This window comes from Amblyomma mixtum, chromosome 1, assembly GCF_055824585.1.
Source record: "Amblyomma mixtum isolate Tamu chromosome 1, ASM5582458v1, whole genome shotgun sequence".
Classification (NCBI taxonomy): Eukaryota; Metazoa; Arthropoda; class Arachnida; order Ixodida; family Ixodidae; genus Amblyomma; species Amblyomma mixtum.
In genome coordinates, this window is record NC_143012.1 from 226,990,663 (window position 1) to 227,013,958 (window position 23,296).

The 23,296-nt window shown below is 47.3% G+C and overlaps 2 protein-coding genes across 2 annotated transcripts in view; one reads left to right on the forward strand and one right to left on the reverse strand.

Annotated features, from left to right (window-relative positions):
• Window positions 1–23,296, reverse strand: part of LOC149371084 (MAM and LDL-receptor class A domain-containing protein 1-like) — a 56,097-nt gene that overhangs the window by 12,504 nt on the left and 20,297 nt on the right. Inside the window, exons 11-13 of the mRNA XM_089584691.1 lie at window positions 20,148–20,395; window positions 16,349–16,580; window positions 13,998–14,117 (exon numbers count right to left, since the gene is read on the reverse strand). Coding sequence (XP_089440817.1) covers window positions 13,998–14,117; window positions 16,349–16,580; window positions 20,148–20,395 — 600 coding nt within the window. The remainder of the gene's footprint in view (window positions 1–13,997; window positions 14,118–16,348; window positions 16,581–20,147; window positions 20,396–23,296) is intronic.
• Window positions 6,733–23,296, forward strand: part of LOC149371085 (heat shock 70 kDa protein 4-like) — an 82,804-nt gene continuing 66,240 nt past the window's right edge. Inside the window, exon 1 of the mRNA XM_089584711.1 lies at window positions 6,733–6,778. The gene's annotated coding sequence lies outside the window, so the exon portion shown is untranslated. The remainder of the gene's footprint in view (window positions 6,779–23,296) is intronic.

Here is a 23,296-nt window from a genome sequence, read left to right on the forward strand (position 1 = left end):
ATGAGTAATATTGCTCGCACAAAGAAAATTTATTAAAGTCTATTATGAAGGTGTATGTACATTAATGATTTGGAATTCATAAGCCATAGACTGCAACATATAGTCACCGTAAACCTAACGTTCAATGATCACGATGTTATGTAGGATATGTGCATGTGTTGAGGCGCTAGTCAGCTAAGGTTGTTATTAAATTGTTGTTCAGTTTTCTTTCGTTTCTCTGAGATTCCCAAAGGTCATGATTATAAAATTAAACGAGGTTTCCTACTAAAGCGTCCGCAGGATAATGCCTTATTCTATGTACGAGAATTTTATTTTATTTTTAAGTCTCCAAGTTTTACAATATCTGTGAAAGTATTCATACTTCATATCAAAAAGCAGAAGGATGTATTAGAAAACCGTTATACTTCAGCCGAATTCTGATGGAAGGACGCTCGGCACCTTCTTCAGGGTGAACAGGGTGGTAGCAAGAGACACGCTTTTTTAGCCACTGTCACTGGGATTCACTGCCTCCGATTTGCGTGTTTTCCAAACTCTCTCACTGCCTTGAACACAAATTCACGAGAAGAGGCCGCAACACTTCGAGATTCTGAGAAACACAGCGCTGGCACACAACAGATGCCCGCTCCGACAACAAGGTCTTCATCCTTCCTGCGGACAAGGGTCCGTTGTCGTTGACCGCGAGGACTACGACTGCAAAGTTACAGACCCTATGAAAAGCCACGCTCATCAAAGCTTACGAGAGACTGAAGATCCTATGTCCCGGACTCAGATGACGATGAACAAGCTCCTCTCACAGATTTTCAAACTTTACCCAAACTCGAAACTGCTCTACCTGAGGCTTGCTTGAACTAATGGTTCGGCTCCCAGCTTCTAAGGCCTCCCCAGAGTGCACAAGTCCGGTGTCCCCCTGCGACTATTCGTGGATTTCTCGTCATCTCCTCTCAGGGCCTTGTCGATCTACCTCAACTGCGTTTTGTCTCTCCTTTCTTGTAGAACGTACACCGATGTTACGGAACTCAGGACTCGTCGTTGAACTCCCCTCGGCAGACCATGAGCCCGGATGACGGGTTAGTCTTAGTCGATGTTGTTGCCCTTTTCGCCAGTGCTCCGATGCCGCTAGTAGTCAGCGCAGCCAGGAAGGCGCTTGCAGCCGATGACTGATTTGGCGAAAGGACTTCCCAAGTAGTGCTAAATTTGTAGTTTTGCGTAGGCGGCATATATTCTTTAAAAGAAAATTCTGCAGGAAAACCAGCGGTACGGCGATGGGAGCGACAATTTTGGTGTCTGTGAGCCTGATGATGGAGGTGATTGAGCAACGAGCGCCGCAGTCGCTGCAGTGAAGAAATCTGCGGTTGAAGAATACCTACCGCGGTGGCTTAGTGAGGAGGAGGAGGTAAACTTTATTAAAGAAGAGGCCTTAGGCGCGGATTGGGGTGATGTTCCCCTCCCCACGGTGGGCTCCTCTTCTAGGCCGGTCGCCAGGTGGCCGACCGACGATGTCGTTCGGCGACCTCTTCGGCTCGCTCTGTGGCTCGAAGCAGTGATTAGAGCACTCGGCTATCGAGTCGGAGTTCCCGGTTTCCAGTCCGGCCGCGCCGGCCGCGTTTCCATGGAGGCAGAACGAAAACGCACCCGTATGCTGTGCGATGTCAGTGCACGTTAAAGATCGCCCGGGCACCCAGTACGGATGCCGTGGAACCTCCTACCCCGCTACTAACTTACAATGACATACTTCAGCACCTAAGATTATCCCGTCGGGTCTACCTTCCGGCGACTAAGACCCTAGATAAAGGGGAGGAACAACACCTCCGAAAGCTACAGACCAACATTTACAGCAACCGACGAAGACTACACGTCATAAACCCGGAGTCATTTGACTCACAATGCAAATTCTGCGAGGAGAAGGCGGACCTGCACCATATGGTATGGGCCTGCCAACGAAATCAGGTGATCGCTGTTAATAACCAGCCAACGCAGGAGGGGTGGGAGGCAGCTCTGACCAGCTCGAACGAAACGAGTCCAAGCAACTCATCGAAAGAGCCCGGACAGCAGCCTACGCGAATGAGGGCGAGGAATACGGCCCTTACATGATGGGAACACGGGGTACCCCTCAGGGAGCAGTGTTATCACCGCTCCTGTTCAACATTGCTATGATGCGCCTCCCAAGCCAATTGGCCCGGGTGGAAGGCATTCAACACGCGTTATATGCAGATGATATTACAATTTGGACCACTCAGGGGAGCCTTGGAGACATGGAGGACCGCCTTCAGCAGGCTGCTTCCATAGTCGATGCGTATGCTAATGACTGTGGGCTCCAATGTGCTCCAGCGAAATCAGAGCTTCTGCATGTCAGAGCGAACCCAAAGGATAGGACAGCAATACACATCTCTCTGTCAGGAGGTCCTATTAGAGAGGTGGAGGAGCTCCGTATTCTGGGCCTTATCATTCACCAGAGACTCAGACCGGACTCCACTATTGCGAAACTCAAGAGAGTAGGCGAACAGGTAGGGCGCATGATCCGCCGCGTTTCCAACAAGCGGGGTGGTCTGCGGGGCAGGGACGCGCTTCGGCTCGTCTATGCCTTCGTGACTAGCCGGATCCTCTACGCCGTGCCATATCTCCGCACTACTAAGCAAGACGAGGCGCGAATAGACGCCATCATCCGCAAGGCAACTAAGCGAGCCCTGGATCTCCCGGTGGCTACCTCTAATGCCAAACTCAAGGCATTGGGGGTGCTAAACTCCTACCAGGAGCTGCGGGAGGCCCACCTCGTGAACCAATACACGCGGCTCACGCAGACGGCTCCTGGGCGCCGCCTGCTAAACCGCTTACACATCCAACACGACTGCACTCCAGAGGAGGCGGAGCGTATCCCAGTACTATGGCGCCATATGCTCTGGGTCTCCCCGCTCCCCCGTAACATGGACACCGACATGCATGAAAACAGACGACAAGCGCGGGCTCGGGCTCTTGAGAGACAACACGGCTCCCGACCCGGTGTATATTATGTAGACGTAGCAGGGCCATCGCCCACGGGATTTTACTCGGCCGCTGTCGTTCACCAGGAAATGCACGTTGATGGACTCTCCTTTCGAGCCCCGAATTCAATGCAGGCCGAGGAAGTAGCGATAGCGCTTGCTGCCGCCCACGCCAATTCGAGAATAATCATCACGGACTCCCGAAAAGCATGTGAACATTACTTGGCAGGGGAGATCTCCCCCTTAGCTGCTTGTATTCTACGACGGACTGCCACTGATCCAACACCCAAACGAATCATTTGGGCTCCTGGCCACCAGGGCTTACGAGGTAATGAGGCCGCTGACGCGGCTGCCCGAGCGCTTACTCACCGGGCTCCTCATCCCAGCTCTTCTGGCTCGGAGACTAACCAGCCGCTGCTGCGATTCAGGGAAATATTAACACATTATAGCGACAACCACCGCCTTTTCCCGGCCCCTGCAAAAGGGCTGAGTAAGACGGAGGAGCGAACTTTAAGGCGCCTGCAGACAGGTACTCTACTCTGTCCTGCAATAATAAAACATTACGATCCTAACACGGATGGGCGATGCCCACACTGTGGGGAGACCTGTGATATCTTCCACATGGTGTGGGCATGTACTCAAAATCCCCACCTCCCCCCTTCCCCTACCCCTTCCAGAGAGGCATGGGAGACTGCCCTCCTCAACTGCTCCTCGCTTGAGTCCCAAAGGGCTCTGGTGAAACGGGCGAGAGACGGGGCCTCGTCGTGCGGTGTCCCGGACTAGGGACGCCGACCATGTAGCGGGGCCACTCTTTTTTTTTTTTTTTTACAATATAAAAGTTTTCACCACCCACGCGAATGGGGTTCCTGACTGAGAGCTCCAACCGCCGTTACAACCTCCTAAACTATTTAATTTAAATATTTTCACCACCAGCACCCATGCGGTAAAAATTATTCCAGACCCTCCACTACAGCACCTCTTTTTTCCTTTCTTCTTTCTCTCCCTCCTTGATCCCTTCCATAACGGCGTGGTTCGGGTGTCACCAGAGATATGTGAGACAGTTAGTGCGTCATTTCCTTTCCTCAAGAACCAATTTTCAAGAATTCCTGGCACACCTTAACTCAACTGAACCGGCCATCAAGCTCACCGTGGAATGCGAGACAAGCAACGGTGGTGGTGAAAAATTCAGGGGGGCACTTTGTTGACCTAAGGCGCGGTGAGGCGAAAGTCTTAAGCGCGGTGTTGCTGCTTGTGTCACTGATGTGTTAAGATGTTAAGCTTCGCCTCGAAGAGTGAAACGCGACAGCGTCTTGCAACGTTGCCAGGGAGTCCACAGAATGCCATCACCCGTTTGGTTCTACGCGTTCTCGTTGGTAAGTTGGTTTTTGAGGAAAGTAAATGTATGTCTCGCATACCTCGGTGGACACCTGAACCTCGCTGTAACGGGAAGGCGGGAAGATGGAAGTGAACGAAGACACGTATTCATTAGACGCGCCTTTGTTCATTCAAAACCATCCAGCTGGCATGGCGGAGTGGTTAGCATGCTCGTCTCTCACTCCGGAGACCCAGGGTCGGTTCCCCAACTAGACAAATTTCCTACCTGGCTTTATTTTGAAAGCAACACTAAGCCAGATGTCGCCTCTTCGCGGTACCGCAGCCTGCCCTTCATGGTCGGTGGTCGGTCATGGGACTACTGACATCATACCAGACTGAGAGATGGGGCACCAAGACGTCTCTTCAACGCGCCGCGGCTAGAACTTCGCAGCCGAACAACAGTTGTCGGTCGGTCATGTGACTACTGACGTCATACCAGAGAGAGAGATGGGGCACCAAGTCTGCTCTTCAGCGCGCCGCGGCTGGAACTTCGCAGCCGGTCGACCACCTGCGAACGGTGGCAAGCGATTGACGTCATACAAGTTGCAAGAGCTTGCAGCCCTTGCTGCTGTGATCGCTATCGGGTGTAGAGAAAAGTAGCGCCTGCTCGCCAATTCTTCGGTATAGCTATGGAAGACTTCGGACGCTCTCACCAAGTCGGCTGTTCAGCGCTGGTGTTGTATAGACAATCCCTTGGCGATAGATACACCATACGAGACGTGAAGACAAAGAGCCACTACTTCACTGATCACCGGAGTGTGTTTATTAGGCCACAGAAAAAGAACCTCCTGAGAATAATGGGCTACAGAAAGAACAATCTGAGAATGAATAAAAGTTTGAAAACGTCTAAATATGGCCTTTCATTTCGTGGGTACACACGGACATTAGCACTGTGCACCAACCATAAGCGAAACACATAGCGTAGCCAAGGGGATATTCCTTTCGCAATCACCTAGGCTTAACCAAAGCTAAACCCCAGCAATTTTATTTATTTTTTTTGGTCTGACTAGAAAAGCGTGACAACTCTGCTGACAGCCTTCTGTCGATAACGATGAGGCATTAAAGGCTTTCGGCTTAAAACTTTTTAAGGCGAAAGCCTTTAAAGCCTCATCATTGTCGACAGAAGGCTGCGAGCAGAAGCTTGTCAGCAGAGGTGTCACGCTTTTGACGGGTGTCCACCGAGATATGTGAGACAGTTACTGCGTAATTTCCTTTCCTCAAATACAATTTTCATTTTCTTCATTGTGGCCCCCCTTTCTTTCATTTCCACTTCCTTCCTTCCTGTACGGTGTGGTTTAGGTCTTCACTGAGATGACAGTGTTGAGGATTTGCGGAGTCGCAGCGGAGCACCAGAGCAAGATGACCAGCGTTGCAGGCTTCTAGTTCCGAACAGCCGTGCCGGGTGTGCGCTCCGAGCACGCGCTGTCCATCTTTATTTTCTTCTATCGCGGGAACGCCGATCTCAGCGCCTGCGCTTTATAGCGTCGCCGGGCGCTATAACAGAAAATTACTGCCCCATTTCCTTTCCTCAAAAAGCGTTGCGTTCAAAAGGCAAGGCACCGCGCCGAGCAGGTGGTGGCGTGCCGTGGACTCCCTGGCAACGCTACAACACGCTGTCGCGTTCCACTCCTAAAGGCGAAGCTTAAGCGTCATTAATTAGCAGTTAATTAGAATTTAGTCACCAACCACTAATTAGCCATCAGTTAGTAATTTGTAATTACTGAGTAACTAGTCATTATTTATGTATGACGTCACCAGTTCCACAGAGCCAGTCGAAGTGATGCGGAAAAGGCGTTCGCCTCTACGCAATTTTTTTATTACTCAAAGACACTTTGAAGGAAAGGAGACCCCGCTGCATGGTCGGTATCATTAGTCCGAGACACCGCACGACGAGGCCCCGTCTTGAGCCCGCTTTACTAGAGCCGTTTGGGACTCCAGTGTGGAGCAGTTGAGGAGGACAGTCTCCCATGCCTCGCGAGTGGGGGTGGGGGAAGGGGAGGATTCTGAGTACATGCCCACCGCCATGTGAAAGATATCGCAGATCTCTCCACAGTGCGGGCAGCGACCATCTGTGTTCGGTCAAAGTGTTTGGAGATGGCAGGACAGAGAAGAGTTCCTGCCTGCAGGCGCCGCAGAGTTCGCTCCTCCGTCTTACTCATCCCCTTGGCATGTTCCGGGTAGAGGCGGTGACTGTCGCAGTAACGAATTAAGATTTCGCGGAACCGCAGAAGCGGTTGAAGTTGAAGTTGAAGTTGAAGTTTATTTCTTTTCATTAAGAAATGAGGGACCCGAGAAAAAAAGTGAACGTTAATTTACTTGGCGGCGCTCGGGCCCCATTACATGGCAAAACAGCGAGGTGTCGGTAACATCAATTATACCAGTACACTTAGCGGACATTGCAGGGGGTGTCGCCGTCGAGGCCCGAGGTACGGTGGCCCATAACCCTCCTGAACACGGAGAGAGAGAGAGAGAGAAAAAAAACTTTATTTACACAGGAATTCGGGGCACACCTAAGGGTCCCTGCACGACCCCACTACACTCAAGTGTTTATGTTCTTGAGGACCATAGTTGGTCGCCTCCCTCCTGGTTGGTCGCTTGCGTCCCTTCTTAGAGGACCTGGTAACCTCCTTTCAATCCTGTTCCGTCCCTGGCCGGTCGATTGTCGCGTCCCTGACTCTCACGCGGGACGTATTCGCGTATGCGAAAGAGAAGAGGATTAGCGTAGTATTCCTTTCCCTCGACCAGGCCAAAGTGTTCGACAGGGTTGAGCATCCTTACCTCTTCGCGGTCTTGCGCTCTTTCCGACTCCCATCCAGGTTCATCGACCGCGTCAGGCTCATGTACAGCGGCCTCAGGCGGAGCTTCAAGTGAACGGCGCAATCTCCTCGCCTTTCCCGGTCGCACGTGGCGCGCGCCAGGGATGTCCTCTCTCTCTCCGGCGTTGTTCGTCCAGTCGTTGGACCCTCTCCTGCGGCTCGTCCCTTCGAGCCAGCGCATTAGAGGTTTTCCAATTACAGGGCAGGAAACAATCGTTGTCTCGGCTTACGCCGACATCTCCATCTTTGTCCACGATGTCCGGAGTGTGCGAGAGTTCCTGGGCACGTTCGAGGAGTACGCCTCTTTGTCAGGAGCCCAGTTGAATCCTGAAAAGAGCCTCGCTCTTCGGTTTAGGTCTTTCAACGACCCCCTTCCGGTTCCCATCCCGCTTGTAGACGACGTTCGAGTGTCGGGAGTTCTCTTCCACCAGAGCGGCGTCTCTCCACACGCATGGGACGAGGTCGTCTCCAGGACCGCGGGCGCGCTGTCTCACGCCGCCCAGTTCAACACGACGCTTGAGTCCAGGGTGGCCGTCAAGAGCCGCGCGTTCGGTTTCGCTTTCTATGTGGCGCGCGTTGCTGTTATGCCGCGACGCACAGCGGGCCGCCTGGCTTCCCTCGCCGGCTGTTTTCTGCGGGATGGCGGAGCTGCCGTAGTGGCCCGTCACTTGTGCTACCTACCGCCTGCCCGTGGCAGTCTCGGACTGCCATGTGTTGCCACCATGGCACGTGTTCTCAGTGCGAAGCTGGTAGCGAGCCTGGTTAATAACGACGAGTACCCGGGGCGTTCGTTACTCCTTTACTGGCTGAGTACAGCCAGACGAGTGTTTGCCCCAGGACGCTACACAGGACCTCAAGCCGAGACACCCGCGCCCTATTACAGGGCTGCAGCCGGGCTCAACATGTCTCTTGAGTCCGACCTACCAAACGTGGACCTCTCTGAGGTTCCCCCGAGCCGCGTATGCGAGATGATTGCGTGCGCCCGTTTGAGCGCCGGCGACCAACGTCACACAGTAGCGAGCAAATGGTCGTCGTGGGCAACGTGCCGCTTACCGCCGGAAGTGCGCGATTTTGTGCGGCGGCGGCGCTGGGGCGTCCTGCCGACCCACGAGCGCCTCTCGTCATGGCGCGTGGTGCCAGACGATCGGTGCCCAAACTGTGGTGCGAGGGAAACGGCCCACCATTTCTTTTTCGAGTGCTGCGTTTCCCGCGTGATGTGGCGTTTAGTTTCTCGAATGTTTTCCGTTCGCGACGGGCCGGGTGCCCGACGCCTTAGTGGCCTCTTCGCGAGGCTAGTGTATGTGTGTACTATGTTTGTGTTGTGGCGCCGGCGATGTCTGGCCGAAGCCCGCCGGCAACCGGCCCGAGCTATGTACCCGGCGTTGCAGAACCTGCGGCTTTTCCCCTGGCAGTACTTGTCTGGCCGACTCGATACAGATGGAGAAGCGGAGTTTCTGCGACGCTGGCACACGAGATATTTTGTTGTGCGCGGGAACAGTCTGGCTATGCCGGCTCTGCCGTATTAGCCACCCCGCCCCCGCCCCCTCTTCTTGTCCAGATCTCAGTGTCTTTTTCACAATGTCAATTTTGTGCCACCATGCGTGAAAATGTGTTTATATTCATTTTAATGCAACTGTTTTGTGCACCTGTAGCACGAGCCGACAAAGCCGTGCTGATGTTCGGCAACTGTTTAATTTTGGTCATCTGTTAGTGCCCGCACGTTCTGTATCTACAGACCAATCGATTGTTTGGCGGTCAGTAAACTTCCCTGTATGTAGCTCTTACTGCACATAGTTCACTTTTTTCTGTTTGTGTGTTAAGGGTAAAGGCACAATGTGAATGAAAAACATGATGAGCGAATAACAGCAACTGTGCATAGCAACAAACCTACAAAAATGAAAAAAGACATAGAAGGAACATACTGCAGGAAACCAGAAAAAAATTACCTTTGCGAGAAAATGAATGAATGTATTGATTTCTTCTTAACATTTTCAATGTTATGTTTATCTTGGCGAAAATAGCTTAACACAGTGGGCAGAGTATGGGCGAGCATTTGTTGGCCAAACGTCGTTCGTACGAAAGGTACCGTCCAGTTATGAGCAGAACGCAAAGGATATGTTCGTGTAAGTTTTGTTAAATTGGCGACCGAAAGCATTGTACTCTCAGAGGTAGTTATGTGCTGTTTGCAGCGAACTGCTAAGTTATACGAGTATAGATAGTGTACTGACATTATTTTAAAATTCTTAAAAAGCGGCGCGGTATGAGTGCAGTAGTCTTTTCTAGCTATATGGCGAATAGCCGTTTTTGTAGCGCAAATATTCGATTTAAATTTGTTTGTGTAGCTGTACCCCATACAAGGAAACAATAGTTTAGTTGAGACAAGAATAACGAGTTATAAATATGTAGCTTAATTTTCAACGGTAGGAAAAAATTGAGTTTTGCTAAAATACCCGCTGTTTTTGCCAGGCGTGAAATTATTTCATTTATGTTCCGATCCCAGGACATATTCTTGTTGAAATAAACACCTAGTGTTTTCATTTCGTCAACAATTTCAAAAGGAGCGTGGCCAAAAATTAGATTATTATTTGAGGCCATGATAGGCATCGTAGACTGCCTTGTGGAAAAATGCACGGCTTTTGTTTTGGTTACATTTATCTCCAGTGAATTCAATTTGCTCCAAGCGTCTAAATTATGCAATGATTGATTTATGTTATTTAAAATCTCGCTGTGATCATTGCTTCGAAAAAAAGTGTTGTGTCATCAGCGTATATTATATATTCTGGCCTTGTACTAATGTTTACAATGTCATTGACATAAAAACTAAACGATAGGGGCCCTGGGATGCTTCCTTGAGGCACGCATGTAGTAACACGCTTAGAAGAAGAAAGATTTTCGGCTATTGCAACTGTTTGTGTGCGATGCTCTAGGTACGAACCTATTGAGACTAAGGGTATTCCTCGAATTCCATATGTTTCTAACTTTTTTAGTAGAGTCTGATGATTTAAACGGTCGAACGCTTTGGAGTAGTCAATGTATACACCAGCGACCATCTCTTTGTATTCAAATCCTTTAAGGATAAATTCTTTCTGTGCCAGGAGGGCCAGTTCAGAGGATCGGCCACTACGAAAACCATATTGTGCGGAATTAATTAGATTACATTGGTCTGCAAATTTAATGATTCTATATTGTATTAATTCTTTAAGGCCTTAGAAAAAACAGTTAGTATAGATATCGGACGGTAATTCGGCAAGTTATCTTTATCACCCCCCTTGTACAGTACGACTACTTTTGATGCCTGCATTTCGTGAGGAAAGCTCCCTGTGGAAAGAACCAAATTATATATGAATGAAAGAGGTGGTAAGATTAGATCTAAAACATATTTCACCGGTTTAATTTGTATATCATCGATATCACGAACCGTGCTATTGTTCAAAGAAATGAATGCTTTATGAATCTCACTCTCATCTGTGTATGAATCTCACTCTCATCAGCGGCCTCATTGTCTCGTAGGCCCTGGTGTCCAGGAGTCCAGATTACGTTTGTGCGATTAGGATCGGCGGGAGCCCGTCTGAGCATTTGGGAGGCAAGAGGTGATATTCGCCTGCAAGATAGTGTTCACAGGCCCGGCGAGATTCTGTGATAACCGTTCTCGATTTTGGATCGGCGGCAGCGAAAGCTATTGCAACTTCCTCCGCTCGTGCTGAATTTGGGGCCCGAAAAGATAGCCCATCGATATTCATTCCCCGGTGGACTACGGCAGCCGTTTAGAAGCCCGCGAGTGACGGTCCTGTGGTGCCCACACATTAGACGCCCTGTTTAGATCCATATTGCCTCTCAAGCGTGCGAACCCGCGCTTGTCGTCTGCCTTCATGTGAAGTCTTGTCCATGTTACGAGGGGGCGGAGCGACCCAGAGCATATGGCGCCGCAGCAACGGAATGATTCCCGTCCTCTCTGGTATGCATGTGTGTTGGATGTGTAAGCGGTTTAGTAAGCGGCGCCCAGGAACCGTCTGCGAGAGCCACATATATTGGTTCATGAGGTGGGCCTCCCGCAGCTCCTGATAGGAGTTTACCACCCCCGGCCTCCGGTTTCTCGACGTACCAGTGAAACGGAAAGGACTTCAGTTGGCATTCTCCGTCTGCAGGAAACCCACCCACACTAGGAGCTACTAGAATTTCGTGGAGGCAGTCTACTTCTCAGACATATAGCGCAAGCTGGAAGAGAAGAACGTCATAACTTATCTTCGCCGACAGACAAACAACTTCGTCCGTCGGGCCATCCGACGGCTTCACTACAAGCCGTAATGATAAAGCCTACCCACACACCAAAACAGCCCGCATCATCACTGCGTACGTCAAAGGCACGAGTGAAACGCTTTCCAGCCTGTTCTGTAGGCAGCTAATCGAGGTGTGTCACATACCATCGTCGACCCTAGGGCGTTTCGTGCATCAGCCGAACGACCACGCACCGAAGGAACGAGCCCCCGGCATCGTTCACCAAATACAAAAAGCTGACTGCCCAGCCGGCTACATCGGTGAAAAGATTTCTCTACAAAGGCTTCTCCAAGAAGAACGATTTTCAAAATTTCGATCGAGAGCTCAATGAAATCCCGGAACATTTTGCGCACTTGGACCATCGCGTCGACTTTGAGCATGCTATACTCGCGGGCAATACACCACCCACGCTCTGGTGGTGTATTGCTCATTGTTCTGGCTAGGAAGGCACAGGGGTGAAATAGGGGACTCTACGAAGATCAATAATGAACAACATGGCAGGGTTACAAAACCCTTCTCCTTCACTTGACTAGATGAGGGGACTGGTCGCTGTAAGTGTTCGCACAGTAAAAAGCCTATCTCTTGTTGCACCCTGATGAAGGTGCCGAGCCGGCATTTAAACGTCGGTTCTCCCATACGAAGTTGTCGTATCATCAATTTTTGCTCCCTAATTCACCTCCAGATCAGTCAGACTTCCGCCGAAATGTTCACGTTTCAGTATGAAGTGTAGAATAAAAGTAGTGAATGATAAATTGATAGCCTAGTGCGCTGATGGATAACAGCCCGGTGTCGCCACGGCACCAAGTTCTTTCCATACCATTTCTATTAAAACTTCATGCTTAATGCATGAGAACACCACTGTCATTAGCTAGTAATCCTGACCCGCTAGTCGTTCGATTGCATTCGTTCGAACGGACAGCGGCATTTCGCCTCTATCGAAATGCAACCGCCACAGCGGGGATTGGATGCAGTTAAATTAATGACTAGTCGCGAAAAGTTGCTCGGCAAGGGAAACCTGGTACTCGAAAGCCCCACCGGTGGCAGCACCTACCATCGCACGTCAGTGGCGCATCGCTTAAGCGATGCATCACTACGCCAGCAATGCTATGAGGACTCCCGGAGATTTATTAGAGCAAATTAGCGAATTACCAGTTCTGCATGCCCAGTATTAACACATTCCCGTCATATTTTTGAGGCGAAGTTTTATAGGCGTTGCCTACAGTTTTTATTGCGAAAGCACTACTTCACTAGGAGTCCTGAAAAAACCGATGAGTCTCTGAAGCCTCGACCTTTGACGCTTGACCTTTGAGATGAACTGAACTTGGCCGAGATTTACTGCCGGATAACCTGGGTGTGCTCGAGTGGAAGACAAGCTTGACCTTTTCGCAAAATGAAACTGCAGTTCAGAAGCAGGAATTTCTGGGCGAGTTGGTCATTCATGTGCTACTAAAAAACCAAGAAAAACGAACACGCAGAACAAAAGGGCACGCACACACGCCCTTAGGCCGGTGATAGTCAGAGTGTGCCTGCTTTCTTGTCCGGCGTCTTAGTTTTCGCTGGCTTTTTTATATCAAAGGAAATTGGCCCATCCCGAAAATTTGGATGGCCCATCTTCGAAACTTTGAAGACTTAGTTGACCCACTTCGCAGCCGTGCTTTTGCAAAATATCTCATGCTTAGATAATAATAATAATAATAATAATAATAATAATAATAATAATAATAATAATAATAATAATAATAATAACAGAGATTTATTCATCACAACGATGAAAAGGGCCGAGGAAAAAAGCCAGCAAGGCTTGACGAGCCCTCGGCCCCTACATATACAAAGGCATCAGGGAAACAAAGAATACATATTGTGCAACAGTATCACAATAACAAATATAGTACTCCAAACTTATGATGCAAACATTGAATCAAAAGGAAAAATGAAAAGATTATAAAACCAGACTAATTTTTGAAATACAGGAAATGTTTACAAAGGTCACGGATCGGCGTACTAATTATGTCAATATTTTTATGATGTAACGTGTTTAGGTGCTTATATGCTAGACCGCCTGCCATTGTTTGCATTTTTTTTACTATTGTAGAGTCTCTTATGGCATCAAATTGGTGTCGTTGGTGTGGTGCCATCGCCTGCCTATTTTCTCGGTGCTGGAGCAGATATGAGGCGCCGTACCTGTATCGCTCCTCGAGGGATGCTGCAGTAAGCGGGCAGCTCAAGGAGGATTCCGCGTTCATGGGTTCGGTAGTCGAACGCTAAAACCACCAAGCCACCGCTACGGGTACTACTATCTATGAGCTACCATAGGTGTGCTACATTTTTCTTCCAATTAATTTCATGCCTAGACGCCCTTTTAACGATAACATCGCATATATCTTTTTTTCTTTCAGTGACGTTAGGAAGTTCCGAAACGTAAAAATTTATTATTGAGCCCGTTTAAAATCTCCTTATAAATGGCCAAAGAAGGCACTGCGACACAGACGAGTACAGTATTGGGTGCGTCGGTTTGTGTTACATGATTTTAATGATTTCGACTGGAAATACTCACTGTTGGTCATGTAATAGTACATCTTGAAACAAATGGTGGGACCGAAAGCGAGGACACCGCTCCAAAAACCACAGCCTCGTTCCTTGGATTGATCTTCACCGTCGAAGAGAAGGTAATATCCTTTGAAAAGAATAACAAGAGACATGGATGAAAATGAGAATTCTGTAATCAAAACAAGGACACTCCTGCATAGTGCGTGACCTCCAAACATAACTCTAGCTCCAAGCCTACTTCAACGTTTCCGCTTTGAGCAATCAGGAAGGCTATCCAGCATGTGTGGCTGTCCAGCACCTTCATTTCTTTAAATAGTGATTGGCCATCACGTCACGTTCAGCCCTACGAAGTGTATTAACCTTCAAATTCCGTTGTTCGTGCTGAAATTATTGCATGTAACAGCTGGAAAACACCTCAGAAGATGTTTGGTTTGTTGTTTTGTTGGGGTTTAACGTCCCGAAGCGACTCAGGCTATGAGGGACGCCGTAGTGAAGGGCTCCGGAAATTTCGACCACCTGGGGTTCTTTAACGTGCACTGACATCGCACAGCACACGGGCCTCTAGAATTTCTCCTGCAAAGAAATTCAGCAGCCGCGGCCGGGATCGAACCCACGTCTTTCGGGTCAACAGCCGAGCGCCGTAACCACTGAGCCACCGCGGCGTGAATGTCGCTACTTAGGAGGCAGCCTTCAAAGAGTGCCTATCATTGTGAACAAATTAAAAATGTTTGCTCTAAATTAGCTTCTGGCTGTCATATTTTATTATTAACGGCGAGGGAAAGTTTTCATGCAGCAATTTTATGCATGTTGTACTTCGCGTTTGTCCATAGTCCCTTAAGTTGCTGCCTACAGACATGGGGCGGTACCTATAGAACGTATTTAGAATCAATTAGAATCAATTTTATGCTTGCAGAAACGTGCTGTTTGTACGATAACCTTCGCAAAAGCAACCGACCCTAGCCGACAACTCTTTCAAGAGCTGCGAGTATTACCGGTATCAGTGGCATACAAACTAAAGATAGCTCAAATAATAAACACAGTAACAAGAACTAATGATCCATTTTCTCTTAGACTGTTTCTATTGCCGCTGAAACAAACAAGAGCCGCCACTAATAATAAATTTAACCTACCGCCTTGTCACAACACTTACGGTCAAAGTCTATTAAGTACAATGGTGCTCAGATATGGAATGAGATCCCTGATGACATCAAACTCAATCATAATTTTTCGGCCTTATTGAAAACATTTTTCTTGTCTGTCCAGAGCTGTTCGACTAAATACGTTTGTGTTTGGTTTCGTACATTTCCGAATATGCTTGTTTTTCAGAAAATGTATGCGCTTTACTTATTTGCAATGCCACGATTGTAGTATCTCATGTCTTTTTGTACATGTAGTTTGAATGTGTGCCATTTCTTGTGTGAATATCTTGTATTTGGACCTTTCACTAGCCGAGCTGGCTATGGATCCAATCAAGTTTTGATGTATTGGTTTCACAAAATAAAATGACTATGATGATGAAAAAGAAGTTGCATATTATACTGTCACGAGGGAACTCCTTCAGTATTGGCCCAAATTTCTTGTAGTTTTTCACCGCACATCAGGCCTTATATGAACAAGATGAGCTGCTTCCCGGCAGACATTTGCATTAAGCATGTCAGCACACGGAACAAAATTGAAGATGAAGCTCACGCTATGATACATACTACTGTTTAAAATTATATCAATCGATTATGAAGCTGCAGGCGGCTAATCGCATTGAGGTTACGGAGACTAATTGCCCAGGCTTCCTTCCTGATGCCTACACTTGAACGCCCGGTTTGCAGTTTCTTTAGGGTGGATGGGCATTGTCCACATATTTTGTCCATTGCTTCTACTGTTTTTAAAATGTTTCGTATTGTGTATCCGAAAACCTGAACCTCAAATCATGGCTTCTTGCAGTGCTAGTTGGAAAGCAGGGGCGTTCCATATGTGCCAGAGTATTCTTTGAAAACAGTCTCGTGACTACGACTGTACTTGTGTTAAACAATTGCAACATCTATCGAGTGCTGCCGAGCGGGAGATTTTTACTGTTGTTGCGGGAGTGTACACAACGTTTGTTTTAATAAGCCGCCTCCGTAATGTTGCCGCCTGTGCGTAGAATGTTGCATAGTGATTTTGTTAACGAACTTAACCGAAAAAAGAAGCGGTTGAAACATAAAACTTTCAAACGCAAAGCTCATCCACCATCTGGGAGTTTCGGCGAACTGTGAGTTTCTTTAAGCTTTCCGCAAACTGGACAAGCCAAATGCTTCAAGCATGGTTATGACTCTATATCTGAGCACGAATTCCAAGATGTCTCTCATGACGCAGAAAACTCACCTTCTGAAGAACCTAGTGTGTGGTCTGCCTCAAGCTGGGAGAAACGGGAGTTGGTGCCGCCTCTATGGCGATACCACTGTGCTAAGTCCGCACGAGGCACACTTTCCCATCCGCACATGTCCTCTTCGAAAGAGCAGGAGCCCCTTGGAAGGCAGTCTTTCTGTGACAGGTGGATGTCATCTACGGCAACTACACTGTCTGCACCACCTGCGGTACTCCCAGTGATCATTATCTGCGCAAAATGGACGAATGAGAAGAATGTTCCAGCGTCCTGGCCAGCTTAAGTATAGTCTGCATATTTTTCTATAGCAAGTGGCAAGAATTTGGCTCAGGTGGGGCATATTTAACTGAATACCACCGGGAATACATTTGCCCCAACCTTAACTTTCATGTTCTTCAAATATTCATTGACGAGTGCGCCTCGACCTGAAATCTTTCACAAATTTTCCTCCAAGCATTCCTCTGCGCTGAACGCTTCCTTAAGCGTCTGGTGAAACCCGTTTCGATTGAAGCTTCTCTATTGGATTGCGTCGTTTCTGTTGTCAACCGGGAAACAAACAAAAGCTTTTTGTTTGTTTCCCGGTTGACAACAAAAATTTACAATAGCTTGATTCTTTTTTTTTTTTCATTTTCCTGAGCGATAGACTCACTTTAGACTTAGCGTCCGGTGACCTCAATTTCGATGTCTTCATGATCTTTATGCTCAAAGATAACGCAGTCTGGTTGAATGCGAATATACGTTACTGCTCAGAAATCATGATGGTCTGTGGAATGGTTCACTCATCTGATTCCCACGTTCGGGGCTGGTTAGTTTTACAATAAGTCATTTCGCGCTAAAGACTGCCATGATGACTATGACAACGGCAGTGTCATGGCATAAAAGTATTTTTTTTGTTCTACTTCTTTTAGCCTGATCAGCAAAGAAAGCGTTATAGCCATTCGCCTAGCCCGCTATGGCCTTACCGCTGTGAGCCGCTGGCAGAAAACCGACCTATGCTTTTTCGCATGCCCGTCTAATACCAGTGTATATTGGGAAGATGGCGACGTTCTCTCTTTTCTGCCTGTTTTCTCTTCGAATGCATTTGTCTATTGAGCCTGCTAGCGCCTCCAGTAAAGGGCAAAGACCTATAGAAAAATGCCAGCGCTTTTAAATTTTCTTTTTTTTTCAGACTCGATAACAAGCTTTTTCAAATATCCAACTTTATTCTATTCAAACCCGTGCAGTTGCTTCAGCGTGTATTTCGTGCAAATAATTTACAAAATGGCACCGACGCAGCCATTTGCTGATGTGCCCAAGTTTTCACGCTTTCGTGAACCAAAATAAAACCCACTGTTAGCAGTGCTATGCACTGCACAGCACTGTCGGCCAATCCTAGGTTCTCAAAAGCCAGCAACTATAGAGTTAGAATGAAAGTGGGGAGAAACCTCGAGCCACTGGAGTATGCCGTCAGCCCTCGAGGCATGAATTACCTGAGGTTTTCGCGCAGGTCACTCACTAGATCTACCACTCTGTCAGATTGATTATTAATGTACTATCGGGGACAAAAGTGGTATACTCCACGCGGCGGGAGCCGGATCAACGAAAAACTGCGTTGCAACGCCATCTATCAGCGGCATCTCGGATCGAGACAGCCGATGCGTGACCTCTATTATCAGCAGGAATGTCGCTTGGCTCATTTCAATGTTTCGAGCTTAGCTCGCCAAAATACCGCAGTTTTCCGTTGCTCCGGCTCCCGCCGCGTGGAGGATACCACATTTGTCCCCGATGGTACTTTTATTTAAGCACGATGGTTTTCAAAAGAGCGATAGTTTTTTTGTTTTTTTTTTAATGGCTTTGGACAGCATCCCCACCCAATGTTGTTTGTTCAACGTGTAGAAATGAACACTTTTCTTTCATGTACAATCCCACTACATATCTGTCAGCACCTCCTACTTATCTTAAGCGGCGTTACCCCTGATGTACCACGAGGCAGTTGGTAATTGGATTATTCCTGAATAGCCCTGAAATTAAACTACGTTTTTCTATTTAACACGAACGGTCAATCATTATAAGCTTAACCAGACTACATGTATATTAAATGGCGCTGTGAGCGTTTAAGCAAATAATTGTTTCTGAAACTAAGGTCGTGATGCCCATCAATAGAGCACTAATCCCTACCAATTATCCTATAAACGTCAGTGGTATAGAACTCCGCATCACGTAGATGTACACGCTGCCAATTTTTTAATAATAACACTAATAATAACAATTATTAATATCGCTGTAAACTAAAAATAACCAGTCACCAAAGATAAGGGTCCCGAGAAGGAGTATTCACGCCACAACGACTGGCGTTGTAGCGTGACAACTCCTTCTCTTGTCCCTTGTCTTTTGTCACTGGTTATTTTTGATATACAGTGTACCAACTGGTCCGCATTTCAACCCTTCTGAATAATAACACGTGTTGCGCTGCTAAATGAAACGTGTGAAATGCTTCTCTTGGTTACACCGCTTGCTTATTCGTGCTGTAATTGAATGCATGACATGGCATTTAATGGTCTCTTTTCTCTATTAAGACGTTACTTCCCTAATTCGGTCAGAAATAATTCCCACATCGCGTTTCCTTAGCAGCCACATGAACTGGGTCACGGGATCGTGAGTCTTCTTACAAGGACTACATGACGTTCCATACTGTACCAGCGCTTCCTGTGAGGTCGCATCTGACTGCGAACTGCCTCCGTTAAGATCCGTCATGCACCCATGAAAACTTGTCTTCGTTGTTCTGTCCTTTGTGAAAAGTCGATCAGTGCATAAGCTTCAGCGCTGCCCTTCAGTTCTCCTACTGTCAGCTGTACCATGCAGCTATATGCGACACGAGACTAAAGCATTAATTAGAAGAGTGACGGAGAGGCGTCACTAAGTTCAGCGGAACCGTGTGCGCCCAAAACCCTCTTGCACTATTATCTTCATGCCCTACTTCAATGTGAAACTTGCTCTTCAGTAAAATAAAAGCTAATAAGCGATGGCGTTTGCATGTCATTTTCTGTTCGAACAAGCTAATACACGCAAATGCAATTCACGATTGACAAAATAAATCCAAGTTTTGATTTCCACTGAAAAACAATAATGGAAATAAATGGGAAACGGATGAGAATATTGTCTGACCACGTAAAATGCGCATTTCGGCACGGATTATAATGCATATACCAATATGCGTTGGAATGAGTTACTTGAAAAGGGCGTGAAAATGAATGAAAAGCCTGTTTTCTTTGCCACCTGTGGTACTTCAAATACGACGGCTCAAGTGACAAGATCAGCGCATCCCCACGGCTGTTCTTCAGACAGAGTGTGCTGCCACTCCACACCCGGTGCAGTCTGCGCCCCCGCACACTCTAGCGACGCCTTTGGAATGGCCGTCGTTGCACAGTGCAGTGCATACTGTCAGCCGCATGCAGGAGTCATACTTAGGCTTAGAGCATAGTGAGCTCCCGCCATATGTGCCCTTGCTGGGAGTCCTGGTTGCTGAAGCGCTGCATATACTCACATAGAAATCAGATAGAGTGCTTCGATACCCTTCTTTTCACCTTTGTTTGTATGTCACTTTGGAACTTCTTTTCTGTACTTCTTGTTAGAGAGAAGGCGCGGTGTCTACACCCGGAAAACCTCGTCTCTGCATTACGTCCTTCCATGGTTACAGTGCGAAAGACAGGACAAGAGAGGACGACAGAACGCAGCGCTGACTCACAATTGAAGCCCAACAGCTTGTTTTATCTGAATTACGCTTGCCAGTATCTGACCATATATACACAGTGTACTTACCGAAGCTCCTGGGTGGGAGCTCTTGAGCTGGAAAGTCGATAACCGCCAAATGTGTACCTCGATACTCTCTGTGGTTTCGTACCAGGCGGAGCCCTCCACACGTTCTCCGACGACTTCGAATACGCTCAGCACCGAACGGACACCCGTGATGTAATACCAGAATCGTAGGCACTTGTGGCGGGAAACGCTGTACCAGTCTGGAGGGCTCAGCAGTCGGCCGTCCCGTGACGTCAATAGAGCGAACGCACCTGCGAAGTTATTACCGTCAAAGTTGGCCAAAGCATCGGAGTTCTTGGGAATGTCTAGAATATTTTTTTTATCTTCGCATGGCTGTATAATAATTAATGAAACACTCACTCTTGATTTCCAGCGTCATTTTTTTGGAATGCTATTTATTGTGCCACTTCCTTCTTTTGCAACAACTGAGAAACTAACAGTCGTTTAGCTAGCACTGAATGTTTGTCATAATTGTGTTGAATTATCTTAAACATGAAACGCGCTCCTTCAGCGGGAAATGAAGGTTCTAAGGCTTTTCCTGACTAGGTTGTTAGCTTAATTAGCGGATACTTTTACCTGGACACATAGCCGCGCATATAATATTTTTGTGGTTCTAAAATATGGAGGCACTTGCGATATTTTCGCTTGGGTGCAGCGTACGTTTTTCTAGTTACAACGAGCAGTCATAAAGTAATCTTAATTATTCTTGTTTAAAATGCTCACTTCGGTATAAACCGCAAGGATCGACACCTGCCGTCCGGGATTTTTTTTTTTTTTCAGATACAACGCGGAAAGCCAGGATAAAGCTGAATGTGTTTGTCAAAACACAAAAAATATCCGAATTATTTGCAGACAAGTTATGCATGAACTCACAATCCTATGTCTAAAGCGTCACTACTGACACAGTCATCCTGTCCAATCAGTAGCGACTACGCAGCTCCTGGGCTCGCAGCGATCAAACACCTAAACCAGCCGTCGTCTTTTCACTCTTACCAACTTCATTCGCTAACATCCGAAGTAATCTATTACAGCGTACTCATGTCACATCTCTGGACGACAGTGATTCTAACGTCCGTTCAACAAATACAGGCGTGATCGCCCTCATAGGCGAGGGGGCGGAGCCTATTAGGAATAACAAAAGTCTGCTGCTTCATTTGTAATTGACACTGATTCCGATCACAATATCCATGTCAACAGCGCGATAAACAGGACAAGATGATAAGACACATGTAAAGACAAACACAGCGGTGTGTTTGTCTTTACATGTGTCTTCTCATCTTGTCCCGTTTATAGCGCTGTTTATACGGAACAACGTCACCAACTCACCCAAAAAACTTACCTTGTCGATCTCAAAATAATATGTACAGCTAGAATGATTTCTTCTAGTTTACTGTTAACGCGTAACTGCGACCGCGCACCTGCTGCCAACAATTATTTCTTAGATAAACTTCCTGAAAGCTTAACTCTTTCCAGACGATATTGTTTATCGGTTTGGGGGTTTTAACTTCCGCATTATGACTAGACGAGGCTCGCATCCTCTTTTAATGCCTCAAAATAAGCTTCGGGGTAACTACGACATCTCTCTCGCTCTTTGAGCGCACCTATAGACCACGTTGCTGCGAAGGGTGTTTGGGCGGTCGGTATGCTGCGCAGGCTGCGTACCTCACGCTGCGGTATGCGCAGACATGCTCTTCTGATGATTTATAAATGTATATCCGGCCTATCTTAGAATTTGGCTGCGTTCTGTTTTCGGGAGCGGCTGCATACAAACAGCGCCCTATTCTGCTTTTAGAGCGAGAAGCACTTTGCTTCTGTTTGGGTCTCTCTAAATACGTGGCCAACAATACTTTTGTATCTTGAAGCGCGGGCGCCACCTTTTACCGCAAGGTTTCGCCTGCTGTCGGCAAAAAATTTCTTAAATTTATGCGATTCGGAACAGCTTGTGTCCCTGTTTATTTTTATGGGTCAGCCAGCGCAGTTCTTGGCTGCTGGATGGTCTCGGTTTCAAACTCCCCAAACCTGTTTGACTGAATCCTTTCTTGGGCCACTAGATGTGCGAATACCTGAAATGGTTCCGGTGCAGTCCATCCCTTCATTTGTGGACATCATCTTCGATTACATTTATCCACGCCATGCTAAATAATGTCTTTCCCTTCTTTAAATAGCATGTTGGACGACTACTTGACCTTCCGCTAACATGTTACAATTGCGACTGATGCTGCGGTGTTCATCATGAATGGCCGTGTACAAAGACCTTTTTCTTTAATTTAGACACCGGTACGTTGCCCGTTAGAACATGGTTAGAGAAAAAGGGCATTTTTGTGTCTACCGTCAATTGCCGCCTTTGTGATGAACCAGAAACAATTGAGCATTGTTTCATCAGTTGCAAAGATGCAGTACTCTTCTGGGATATCCTGCAACGCACATTTAAAAAAAGAATTCATCTGACTCCACATTCTGTTCGCTATCTCACTGCGCTGCCATTTGTTGATGAACCCCTGGACATGTTCTTTCTGATTGGACTGCACAGCCTCTGGAAAACCCGCATGATGGACAGACACTGTGAACCTATTGTGTCTACAAAGGATCACTTCAGTCGAATGGTTGTTCATCTAAGAGACGTGTATGCCCAGGCTGAGTACGAACCGGAGTGGCACTCACTATTAGTGATGTGCTCTGCATTGCCCCTTTTCTAGTGCATGGTTTTTTCAATATGTATTGTTTAACACTGTTTTCATATTGGCTTGTATATAGTTCATGTACATAGAACATTACATCACTGTAATAAATACCATGTTGAAGAAAAAAAAATCATGAATGGCGCAGTTCTCTAATGAAGTGGCCAGCGAAACTGATCGGTTCACTCTGGCCTGCGTTCGAAACCCCTCAGGGAGTAATTTTATTGAAGAATTTTTTTTTGCTGATGATCTAGGCACTGCCGATGATGTCATGAGGACACGTGAGTTTCCGGACCATCTGGCGTGGACAACGACAACGCCGTATTTTCTGCCTCATTAGCCATACTAAGCTTTCGCATTAATATCTAACTCGGTGGTAGTGACAAAGTTTCGGCGCATCGATGGCACCACTTCATTATTCCCACTCATGTAATTTCGTGCCCGTGAAACGAGGAAAGGTGCAGTCTTTGCCAA